Source organism: Scleropages formosus, chromosome 3, assembly GCF_900964775.1.
Source record: "Scleropages formosus chromosome 3, fSclFor1.1, whole genome shotgun sequence".
NCBI lineage: Eukaryota > Metazoa > Chordata > Actinopteri > Osteoglossiformes > Osteoglossidae > Scleropages > Scleropages formosus.
This window is the reverse complement of record NC_041808.1, coordinates 21,331,903-21,344,769: the sequence shown is the minus strand read 5'-3', so window position 1 is coordinate 21,344,769 and position 12,867 is coordinate 21,331,903. Positions and strand designations below refer to the sequence as shown.

General features: G+C 40.0%; 1 protein-coding gene across 1 annotated transcript; it reads right to left on the bottom strand.

The window, feature by feature from the left end:
- Positions 1-977: 977 nt before the first annotated feature.
- On the bottom strand, positions 978-12,631 carry LOC108935247 (polypyrimidine tract-binding protein 2-like). The gene is made up of 15 exons (XM_018753706.2): positions 12,441-12,631; positions 10,975-11,005; positions 9,872-9,938; positions 9,041-9,213; positions 8,651-8,794; positions 8,258-8,422; positions 7,974-8,084; positions 7,657-7,855; positions 7,119-7,196; positions 6,543-6,658; positions 4,997-5,030; positions 4,479-4,571; positions 4,115-4,331; positions 3,456-3,533; positions 978-3,273 (listed from the first exon to the last, which is right to left on the bottom strand). The coding sequence occupies exons 1-15, from the start codon at positions 12,581-12,583 to the stop codon at positions 3,144-3,146; spliced, it is 1,779 nt and encodes a 592-aa protein (XP_018609222.2). The 5' UTR covers positions 12,584-12,631; the 3' UTR covers positions 978-3,143.
- Between the last annotated feature and the right edge of the window lie 236 nt (positions 12,632-12,867).

Genomic DNA, 12,867 nt, shown 5'->3' with positions numbered 1-12,867 from the left:
TTTTTTCTGTTTACAGCACTGCTTTAGTTAATACTGTATCATCCTGTCAAATCAAACTGTAGAAAGTCGCCTACAGCAAGCAAGAAATCACAGCAGTGTTGAGCAAAATGTTCAGCACTGGAGACCAAATTGCTTTTTTAAGCCTTCCTCTTAACTCCATTGACAATGCCTTAAATGCTCTCCAGGCCCTTCAAAATAAAGAGGCTCATTTAAATTTTATGTATTCACATTGCATAGTAGATTAGCAACTGTTTTCAATGCAATTCACATGTGGACACATGGTTTAGGGCCTAATTCAAATGCCCAAACGGTATTTGCAATAATACCAGTGCACAGCGATGAAAGTTTTATTTTCTCCCATTTTTAAGTTTTTTCTCCATGTTGATGTATATCATCTCATTCAACTAGGCATTAAGAAAATTCCAATTAGTTTGACTGGATGTTACACAATCTGTAAAGTGTGTACTAAAGCTGCTTTACCACTTATCTGAACTATTCTTACTTCAAGATGTTTATTTTCAGCATTATTGATTGTACCATTTTGCACACAGTACTCTTTGTTCCATCTAAAAATCCAAAGACCATTGCTACTTGTTTCATGCAATTTGTTCTTGTTGGGGATCTATCAAATTATTAATAAAGTAACTTTCTTCTGTCAGCGAAACAAGATTACTTATGTAACAATAATAAATGTTCAGACATTAATAGAATTAAAAAAGTTAAATTTCACAAACATTCCAAAATACATTCTGAAGTACCAGTGACTTCAACCCTAAATCATTCTGGCAAATTGTTAAAGCCAGGAATTAATTCTTACTGATTTGTGGAAAGTACTCATTTTATGTGCATAGCATCATTAAGGTAAATAATCATTGAGTTCATTAAACAATTTGTAAAATTTTTATTCAAAAATGAAATTATGTAACATTCTAAATTGAAAACCAATTATAATAAAAGGAAAACCTATATATGCAGTGGTGGGGCAATGAAATATTTAAATAAGCTGGCTATAAAAATGGTTAGTGAAACATCTGCGTGAGTCTTTCAGGTGGTAACTGAGGAATCATGAAATGCAAAATAGGAGTGGAAGAAGATCCTCCAGAAAGTTTCAGATTACATTACATTGAAGTTAGAAAGATCCAAAAAGGTTGCACCCATTTTGACAGGTTTTTAAAAACCAAGGCCATTCATCAGAATGATTATATTGCATGATCTAACGATACAAGGAAAGAAAAACAACTGGCAGTATGAAAGTTTTAGTTGTTCAAAGTACAAACTATGGAAACTATTTTACAGGAGCCAAAATTCAGAAAGAACACTGCCAGACGGCTCACTGTATTCAGCATTACCTTTCAGACAGTTTTAAGAGTGATAGAATGAGAAAAATATTAGGTGGACAGGCATTTGAGGCAGAGATGGAGAATGTGCAAGAAGGATTTGCTGGACAGAAGCATGAGAACCTAAAAGACTGATTAGTACATACACCAGAAAAATTGAGAGGTAACAATCACACAGATCTGCATGCCACAGGACTATGACAAGGTGGGAAAATGTTTGCATCCAGCTGAATATTGTTTGAATTGTTTGACTTGCTCCTTTCAGCACCTCGACTATCATTTGACAGAGATACTGCACCCTCTTTCCAACCCCTAACATCAGACATCAACAGAAGATCAAACTGAAGCAAAGTTGGTGAACTGAGAGACAGAGAGAGTGAGAGAGCGAGAGAAAGCCAGAACAGAGGCAGAGGAGGTGAACACAGAGCTACAGAAGAGTTTATTCAGCATGCTACAGAGGCAAAGCAGAGTACACACAGGGAGAAAACAAAAGCAAAAGACCCCACTATATCTCCCAACTTAAAGAAAACTTTAATTTTGCTGTCGTCAGATTATTCTCAATGTTTCCGAAGATGTTCAAATTCACCTTAAATGGAAAATGTACATATTCCCTCCCCCAGTGCTGCCCCCAAACTCAGAAGGAATTTCATCCCCGGTTTTAGGGTAGAGGGATTAACCATACCTGAAACAAAACGTAGACACAGCAATACCACAGAGTAACCATTCACTTGTAGATGCTATGCCATGATTGTAAGAAAGTTTAATTTTTTCATACAAAATTTTAAGGGTTTGAGAAAAAAGTACAATGAAATGTAATTTAAGACTAAAGGCACATAAACTTTGGTCCCAACAGGTTGTCCATGACAGGTAACAGCCACAGTCTAGGCCCCTCGTTCTGCGTCCTGGTCTTACAGCAACCTCACCTCCCTTCTGTCCACTCTGTAATGCATGCAACACCTTTTTGCTTCACAACCAGCTGGACTCACCAGCACATGCTCAGAAATTCACAGCCACTTTCAAACTTCAAACACTAACTAAAAATGGTACAACAGATGCACATACACAAGGATGAAGAACATCTAAAGAGTATATTCAAGCTTAATATGCAACAACTATATTGTACTCCAATACTCCAATGGAAGATGATGTGTAAACGGATGTTAGTATGAGACTGAACTGAGATCAAAGCTCATCTTTGGCTGTCTGGAAAGAAACTAAAACAAATTAATGGTTAATCCACTAAATTAATCATTTCCATTCTTGTTCAGTGACTCTTCCCTGTGTTTCTCGCATACCTGTAAGTAATTACGAATTCTCAAAAAAAAAAAAAAAAAAAAAAATCAGGAGGAAAGGAAATTGTACTCTAAGGTCTACACTTAACTAAAATGGCTGAACAAACTGTACACATACATATGGAGAAAAACAGATTTTCCTTTTAACTTATTCCATTTGTAGACCATCTGAATTAATGTGCCTAACATAATGTACTTAAATGTATGGATGAAATGTTGGTTCTGTTTGTCAAGTAAGGCACATATCTTTTCAAATCATTCTAATAAAAAGAAGTCTTCTTTCCTTCATGTGAAGAAATAGAAAGTTAATGGCTTGCCTAACAGACAAATGAGAAAGACAGCGTACCCAAAGCAGAGAGGTACCTGCTCTCTACGATCCACGTTCCTATAGTCCATCGTGTTAAGGAATGACTGACAATAATGTAAAATGCCAAAAACAATAGTGGTCCCCAGTGTCCAGGATCACTGGACAGGTCACATCACTGGAGAGCACAAGGAAGTGCCTCAAGCTCGCTCAGATAGTCGACTTTGAGAAGGAGACCCTTAAGTGGTGGTTATCCCCCATGTTGTAGTTGTGGAGGTCGATCAAGGCTTGGATCGCTTCTTCGACTGTCGACATCTGCAGGAGTGCCATTTTGTGATCTCTACAGAAAACATGGTTTGCAGTCAGAAGAGGCTTCGCAACAGCAAAAACAAGAGAATCAGATTTTGTAGTAAGTGATTACAAACAAGAATGTTTGCTTGGGAAGCATATAATTTAAAACTTACAATGACACAAAATTATTTCCCCAAGAGAACAAACAAAAACGACAGAAATACCACTTACTGGAAAAATTTGAACGCTTTCACAGTACCACCGGAATTTGAGAACAGCAGCCGGAGGTCTTCTTCCGTTACATCTTGTCTGAAAAATGACATTTATAAAAATCAACAACCTGAATATGCAATTGTAATTCCAAAACCACTTACACCAATTTAAACAAATATGCTAATCTGAAAACTCCAGTTTTGGAAGGAAACAAGATCTTTGAAATCTTTTACAAAACCACAGATCAGCAAAAAGCAAATACAAGATAATACCGGTTTCACTATCACAGGAATGCTCACTAAATAAAAAAAATGAACTAATCACTTTAAAACGTGCCTTGCACATTATATATACTTACAAATTCATCTAATGTATTTAACTAATTTCAGTGTGTTTTGTGCTCATTAAACGCAGTGAATAAGCTATGCTCACTCCAATTTTTCAAGGACACATTAATAACCAAATTCTGCATACACCCAACATCGATCAGCAGTCAACCAGTAGTCTGAAATAACCCTCCAATTCAGTGGTGAAAACACTGAACTCAGCAGCTTACTATGCAAGCCTCGGTGCACTTCTCCTACAATGTTATAAAAAGCAGCAGAGTACCACAGAAGACCATGGACCAACACCTTCCATTTGACAGCAACTCGAGCCCCATCTTTGCCCTCACTCACGGGATGTTTGACAGGTGAAGAGTTGCTGAGGGAGGGAAGATATTCTGAAAGTTTTTAGAACCGGGCTTCTTGAAGCGGTGCAACGGAGAGCTTGTGAAGTCCTTGGTGAGCCCCTGGTCATCCAGGCCCTCCCTTGGCAGCTGCACTGTCTGATGCTTTGATAGAGTCACTCGAATTATCTTTCCATACATTTTCTGCCCGTTCAGATGACTCATTGCTAGAAAAGCAAAGCACAAAAAGAAACTTACGTTCTAGAAACACTTAAAAAAAAATTTAAAAAAAAACACAGAAATGCAAGATCACAAGCAAATTTTATTATCTTTTTCATCTATTAAGGTTCAGTATTTTACAATAACATACTCACCAAGTTGGGCTTGATTTGCATCAGCCATTTGTATAAGTGCGCTGTCCTTTTTATTATACAGGATCTTCACACGCTGAACATCACCGTAAACCCCTTTTTTAAGCGAGAGACAGACGCAGGAAGGAAAAAAGTAATTGAGAAGAGTTAGTACTTCAGAAGATGATACTAAACATGAAAGTGAAGAGAGAGAACATTCATCCAAAGCAATAAACAAGAGCTGAACAGAGACTTGGAGAAAGCAACTATTTCGATACACCCTCCAAAACAGGCTTTGTGAAACGGTAAATTAAACACTACATGCAAAAAAAATAACCATGCATTAACATAAATCATCAATGGAGAGAGAGATGAAGAGAGACTTCAAAAGAAAAAAGAAAATATAGCGAGACAGTACTCAACTATGAGCCCAAAGACTAGTATTAACATTAAATTAAAACATAAAAAAATGTGTGCGTGTGTATATAAATATAAACAAAAAATTAAGAAATAAAAAGAGTAGAGTGCTAACGATAACATACCGAAGAGGGTAAACAGACTTTGGGGCGTAACCATCTTTAGAAGGAGAGAAGAGCAAGCAGCGTAAGACAGGAGAGAGAAGAGTCGAGGGATAGCGGAGATGAACAGATCATCCATAACGAAGGGTGGTTCCCGCAGAATGGTGAGGTGGTCATGGGTCATGGTTCAAGGCAGTTAATTGGGGCAAGTCGGTCCGAGGAACATTTTTGTTCAAGCACAAAAGCGTGAACGGGGGAGTGGGTGGGTTGGGGACGTAGGGTTGGGTAAAGGGGCACAGAAAACAACAAAAATGGGCAAACGGGGTAGGAATAGGAAGAGGAATGACAAGGGGGGGGGGGGGGGGATAGCAATGCAGAATAAAACAAAAAGTGGGGGAACAAAAAATAAAACAGGTCAGTACACAGGAAATGCAGGAGTTTGGTCAGAAAATGGCTTTCTTTTCTTATATACAAGAAAATAATTGTGCCAGATGTAGCCACCCAAGTTGAACTTGGGCAAAGTACTTTCATATCAAAGAATAATCACAGCATAATAATGACGGGGGAAAAAAGCATGCAGCAGAATTTAGTTTAAGACTGAGTAGGTCAAGCAAGGCAGAGAATGAAATGCAAGCAATAGAGTACAAGGTGCTAGGCTCAATCCTTTAAGGGCATGCAGGATTAGACATGAAAACCACCTGGCAAAATAATGGTATAAACAGCACATCACATCATGTTTTCACTCCACAAACCCAAGGCGTTTGGGAAAATCATGATAGAAAATGTAACTTGCAACACCCTCTCAGTGAGGGAGAGGGTGAGCGAGAGGGGGAGAGAAAAAGAGAACCAGAGAGAGAGAGCAAGAGAGAGGCAGGCACAGATCTCACACTTCACATAAACTTTTACGGCATTGAGAAAAATGAGAGAGAACGCAAACATAGGTATAGAGAGAGAGATTAACAAGTATCAATTTACATGTAAACAGTACAGCAACAAAATTTAGGAAACAGTGATCAAATCTGTGAAAGAAAGCAGATGGAGAAGGCTGACCGCTCTTACAGAAAACTTTGGACTAAGGTGGCATTGGGGGTCTTTTTAAAGCAAAGAAACAGAAGTGACAGAAGCAAGCACAATACTAAAGCTCATGGAAAAAGGGATTAAAGAAATTTTTTTTCATGAAAACTAGATTGTCCATTAACACTTTATGACTTGTTAGCAGTATTACAAAATTATAATGCTTTGTTAGCAAAATTACAAGTTGGCTAAAGGCCTTCTGTAATATTAAACGTGTTAATGCATGGGAGTAAATAAACCGCATATGCATAGAAAGTGCGGGGGGGGGCTTCAGTATTTTAGAGGTGAGAGGGTACTTCTCCAAATTTCTCTTCTAACCAAAGTATTTTTTCACCCCTTACAAAAAAGACATGTACTATGTTGAAGTACAGTGACACAAAGAGCAAAGCCATGAATGCGTGGTATGAAGTGGTCACCTGACTGAGCAAAAAAAAAAAAAAAAAAACACGGTGGGATTACAAGTCTGTGAGGGTGAGTGGCAGGGGGAAATACTGACCTCTTCATTGAGGTTGCTGACCAGAAGAACGCCAGTGGTTCCTGTGTGGCCAGAGAGCGCCACCCTGCCAGCTGCTGCAGCTGCAGCCGCCGCTGCACTTAGAGGACTCAGTGCCCCTAGAGAAAAGCCAGAGGCGGTTAAAGGGGGAGCGGGACAGTAGTTATGCGGGCTCCCAAAACAACAGTACAAACATTCTACAGCAACTCACCATCCTGCTTCTCAACCACAGTTTAGGTGCTACAATATAGGGATTAATTCAAATACTACAACACTCACAGCATTCATGCAGGCTGTTAGCAAAGCAGTCAGTCAAGCAAGGATCTGCTGCAAAAGTTGTACTCAAATATTCATCTGAATTTCCAAATGTGGAACTTCAAAGAATCAGTTTAGGGGAGGGGGGGGAAAAAGGAAAAAAAAAAAAAAAAAAAAAAAAAATGCTGAATTTTCTATCATCTGAATTAAACACAGTATTGCAAAATACACTTTGACTGATTCTGACAGTTGTGATACTGAGATTCATAACACACATTACAACAGAATGAGAGGAAGAGAAGATTGTATCAGAAGGACAAGTACCTCCGCCCTGCGCAAAGCTGAGGGATGACGCAAAACTGCCAGCACTGGAGTAGGGAGCCACCATTCCAGATGGGGTACCTGGAGAAGGCGGCACCAGTCTGTTCTCAAGAGTATTTACAGTGCATGACATCACAAGTAAACAAACTGACTGGTGCCGATAAATCACGGTTACATCACACACACCACCTACAAATACCACATCCCTATTTAGCCAATTTCCACTTCTGCCTCTCTGGCACATGACAAGTAGGATATAAATCAACTTACAAACAATTATATTTGTAATCCTTTTTGTCCGTCTATTTTAAATTATGAAATACCACTAAAAAGGGCCCCTAACAACAAAAGCCGAAAGTTTGGGGGGGGGGGGGGGGTCTAATTTTGCTGCAACAGCATTGGTACCAACAACGACGACCGTGCTGCCGGGTTAGGTTCCAGTTCACTGCGACCCCGCTTGGGAAAAGCGGTTTCAGACAGTGTGAGCATCAGTCCCTTCACGTGAATGTCACTGAGTGTGTAACCCGGGCCTCAACCTTACCAAGTAGGGAAGATGTGTCCTTGGCAAAGCCAGCAGCCCCCGAGGAATCCACGGCTGGCTGGCCATCTCCAGCTGGCAGCTCTGGACGGGTGTAGTCCCGACTCTTGTCATTGTTGTACTTAACATTGAGGTTGACCAGCTTGGAGAAGTCTATACGTAGTGTACAGCAGGCATTGTAGATGTTCTGACCATCAAGGGACTGGAAAGAAGGAAATGTGCAATTGTACCAATATAATAAATAAATCAGAATTTTATGTTGCTGCTAAATTAATTTTCCGCTCAGTGCAGAAGAACGACTGCATTGTCCTATGTCTCACCAGTTTAGCCTGCTGGGCATTCACTGGGTCGCTGAACTGCAGCAAGGCTTGAAACTGATTGTTCTTTGTGAATGTGATAATCTTCATAACTGTTCCAAACTTGGAAAAAATCTGAAAGTTCAAAGAGAATTATTTATATGCACACACAGGATCATTTATACACAAATAAAAAAATATGCACAGGCACACATGTGTACATGAACATGTACATACAGATATATAGATTTTACACAAAGTTAAAGTATATGCTAAATTAAAGCCAATGTAATCCAGCAGTGTGGCACCTGTTGAAGGACGTCCAGAGTGACGGGGTAGAACATGTTGTCAATGATGATTCTTAGCACTGGACTCGGGGCTGGCGTCAAAGCGCTCTCACTGGCTGCAGATCCCGAAGTTGGCGTACCACCCGCTTGCACAGCTGTTACTGCTTGAAGAACAGCTTGTGCACGCTTTCATAAACGTAGAGAAAAAAGAAAAATCACACAGCTAAACCAATCACTTTACCGTTACATGTCATTAATCCTCCCTCACAACGATGGAAACAAATTGGTTTTGGATTGCATAACATTATGGCTATGTCTCTGCACACCCAAACGGCTCGTAAACATCACAGAATAGTTCAAATGGTCTTTGTGATGGGCTGCCATGTCATTAGAACACACTCTAAGGTTACTCACCTGGTTGAGAGCATTGTCAGTCTTCAGTTCTTTGTGATTGGAGAATTGGATGAAGACAGGAACATTGCGCACGTGTGGCGTCACAGCAGTATAATAATTCACCATAGTTATAGCTGCCTCTTCGGTTCCAAGTTCCAGGAAGGCCTGTTTCATGTGTACAATTACAACTGTACACAAATGTCTAACACTCCCCAAACTCATTGTGTAATCCTGACATACAAGCACTGGAAAAACAAAGTTCTTCACAAAACCCAATCTCACAATTTTTAAAGCTTCACTGTAGTGCTACTGGATAAGTAGAGAAATTCAACTAACCAAACAGAGAGTGTTCCACTTACTAGATGCTTAAAATGTTAAACATGCGATCCAGCAGCTGACATACACACTCACCTGGTTCTTCCCTTTGAGCATTAGGATGTTGGTAACCTTCCCAAAAGGCAGGCCCAGAGCGATCACCTCTGTCTCTGACACTTCACTAGGCAGCTTCCTTATGTGGAGCACACGCGATGGGGGACTCTCCATTCGATCTTCTACTCTCAGCTTCTTGTTATCATTTCCATTAGCTGTTACAGAAAACACAAAACATCCTAAGCCATAACACCACACTAAATATTTTAATAGAAGACCAACTTAAGAAACCATCCAAACAGCTGAAGTCAGTGGTAGTGATGAACACATGGTACTCAGGTGTTCTATATTAAAAAGAATTCCAGACCTGAATGTAGGGAAAATATTTTCTAAAGTCCTGAATAAAGCTATACAACTCAATACATGTTTTCACTAAATGAAGACAGCACTGACTGCCCAGCCAAATCCTTTAAATGAAAATTTTATCTCTAAAGGTTGAGATTCCAAGTACCGCTATAAGGCATATTATGGAGACAACCCAGAGCATACCTTTAACCTCACGTGACCTATTGATATGACAGAACCTCAAAGTTTATCTGTGAGGAATTACTGAGTGGATTGAGCTGTCCAGGTCCAGCACATACTGGCATGTGTGAGTGTTCCTGCACCCCCAGAAGAGATGACATTATGTTGTATTAATCAATTGTTTATTAACTGTATGAATCACAACTGCTCAGAAGTTCACTATCAAACAGTATAGCCATTAAAAAACATGGATATACACTGAAGGAGAAAATACATGGTTAGCTGACCAATTACTCATCTAATATATGTTTAACCACATTTTCGATTTCAGAAGAAAGGCTATCTTACCAATCCCACTCATACCAGAGCTAGGACTGTTGTAAAGGCTTCCGGATAGCAGTTCATCCGAGCCTCTCTGGAAGGAAAAGATGAAATACAACCTCTATTCATAAAAGCAAGGATGTAAAACCATGGGTCAACACCATACTGTATGGATTTTTTTTTAATCCTGCAAGCACAAGACATTCAGTAAATGGCTTGACACATTTCATCTGGAACCTCTGCCAATCCCCAAAGATACAGGTTGGTGTTCACATGGCCCACCAAGGCTCAGCAATGGTGAAAGTGACTGATGGTTCAGTGGTCACACACTGGGCCACAGTGATACAGGGTTTCTAACTTGACATTCCACTTTTTGTTCACAAAGAATTCCACGAAAGGGTTCTTTATCACCTCCAAGGTTATAACTGCAATAAATCAGATGGGAGTGGCTCAAATCTACAGCCTGTCAATAAAACGGAGCAATTGGGGAGGGTTTCATCTCAGCCTGTAATCAGGTGCAGTAGTGACTGTTCCAAACCATGGACAAAACCTCCACATGGCCACTGTGTGTGGTTGAAAATACACCTATTACAGAGCACAGATGCAGAAGTGTGGCAAGCTTGCTGAGAAACCAATCAAATGCTCAACCTTGTGAGGTTAATTCTCTTCAGATGCAAAGAGAAATCAAGCTAAACACAAAAAATTGCCAGAATAAATTTAATGATGATTAACAGGGGCACCATTCTCCATATACAGTGTATAAACTAATATCACATATATATTTAAAAAGTACACAATTTTTGAAAAACAAAAGTGAAGAGTGCCAAATAAAGGAGATATCATAATCTAGACCAAAAAAAAAAAAAAAATGTATATTTTAACTTATAAGAAATTAATTTGTTGTGACTTTCTTTTTTTGGACATAGAAAATTTTGTTGAAATGTAGCTGGTTCCTAAAAAAAGAAACAGTAATAGCCAAAACATGAAATGATTGCATACCATATCTACCTACGGGCAGTCATGAGAACAATAAATTTGCCCATTGAAATAAAAACAAAAATTTATTTTGCCAGATAAACAAACAACAAAAATGTGGGTGATATAATTGAAGTAAAAAAAAAAAAGCTCACCTTTACGCCAACAGCAACATCACTGACAATACTGTAGGAAAAACAGAAACTTTAAAATGTATCACTGTTTACTTGATATCGTCATACTGAACAAAACACATAAAACAACAGTTAATGGGAATTAAAGTACAATGTGAGGTGACAATAAACAAATATCATTAATGATTTGGTACAGTGATCCAAATAACCCCCACTAACGCTCTGTTGTTATTAATAATAATAACGTTTGTGTAATAAACTACTTAATTTGCTCATTTACACATTTTTTTTAAAAGAGCAATTCAAGTTAAGTACCTTGGTCAGGGGTACTACAGCTCATGTGAGCGCAAAATTCGGTGCGCCGACCCGAATAATCGGAATCAGAGCTCAAATTCGGTTTGGTCGCGACCCAAGCAATCAGCGTCGGCGCACAGAATTCGGTCCGACGACTTGAATAGTCGCATCGTCGCATGGATTTGGCCTGACGATTTTTAATCAGCATCAGCGAAATCGAGGAAAAAATACACGTCGGCTTCCTAAATAATCACATTGGCACTGACTGACAATTCTATCCACTCTGTCCCTTACAACACTGGGTCTTTCCTACATATTATAATAATTTGTCTAAAATTAGATGTAAGACACTTAAGACAAAAACAATAAGGCGAAAGCGGACGCTGTTCCTTTAAACAAATAATTACAGTCAGATGCCTCCGGCCATCGGAAGGCCATAACAAACTAGTGCAGCTCCAGCCAGCCGGAGGCCTTTTGTCAACAAGGAACTCTGTACAAGGGGAACCGAACGCTGCACTGTAAAATAATGTGTAATACACCATGTTTACACGGAGCGAAAACAGTAATGCAAATGTAAAGCGCTTCAATTACAACGAGTAGCCCAGTGGCGCGAGAGCTGAAGGCTCGAGAGGAGCAGTGACAGGATGACGCGGACGGAGTAAGATGCTGGTGGTGGTGGCGCGGGGCACCAGAAAACACGGCGTTGGCTTCCGGCACGGGCTCACTGCAGGCACAGATTCACGTCGGAAAGATGCCTACACGTCCTCAATCTCAAACATTCTCGTCAAAACATGAGAAAACCGTAAATCGCATCTTATCTCCCACACAAAGGGGGGAGTGTACGGGTGACACAGAGCAGGCGAGTCGATCGTACTCTCTCTGGCCGCTCACTTGCATCATCATCATGATCAACCCTCTGTTTTATCTCAGTGCCAAAAATAAACACACTAAATTCGTTTATTTTGCCTTTTTTTACAATTATGTCTCCTGTTATGCGGTGTCACTGTGACTCTGTTGTGCGTTTAGCCAGTTAGCTCTATGCTATCCAGCCTGTTGTTGCTACATCACCGTCACCGACGTGTAAAGTGATCCAAGTTTTTAGCCCAGCGAGTCTACATTATTTTAGAAAGCATATTAAGTCGGAAGAATTAAAAACAACCCAGCTGTGAAATGGGACACGGGAGAATACGTACCCGTCCATTGCCGGAGATCCTCTCGGTGATGTGTCCCTGCTAACAACACTCGCCGCGCCTCGGACCAGCAGCCAGCGAGGAGGACAAAATGGCGGCGGAGGCCGCGGCGGAAACGGCCGAAGGCGCGCGAGCGCAAACGACATGCGGCCTGAGTTTCTCCTCAGAATATATCCCACACCTCACCCGTATTCTAGCATGAACGGCACATTGAATGTCTTTACTTTAGCAGCCACTACAGTTGTGGTGACATTTTCATTTTAAAACACAAACTCTAAAATTCCAGTGCTGTGAAAATAGTCTGCTATCAGTATTGTACGAAAAGTTGCTTGTGTTGTTGTTCGAAAGGACACTCAGTAGAACCCTAGAGAATCTGACAAGACAAGAGAAGAGAGGCTTTATTGTCATTTCAACCACATATAGCTGGTAC

Bases quoted from the DNA above. Each gene is read 5' to 3' on its own strand.
- LOC108935247 (XM_018753706.2), bottom strand. From the start codon at position 12,583: ATGTCGTTTGCGCTCGCGCGCCTTCGGCCGTTTCCGCCGCGGCCTCCG. The intron at 7,856-7,973 runs GTGAGACATAGG...CCTTCTTTCCAG, and splicing joins ATGCCCAGCAGGCTAAACTG to TCCCTTGATGGTCAGAACAT. The intron at 6,659-7,118 runs GTACTTGTCCTT...GCTTTTCTCTAG, and splicing joins CAGCTTTGCGCAGGGCGGAG to GGGCACTGAGTCCTCTAAGT.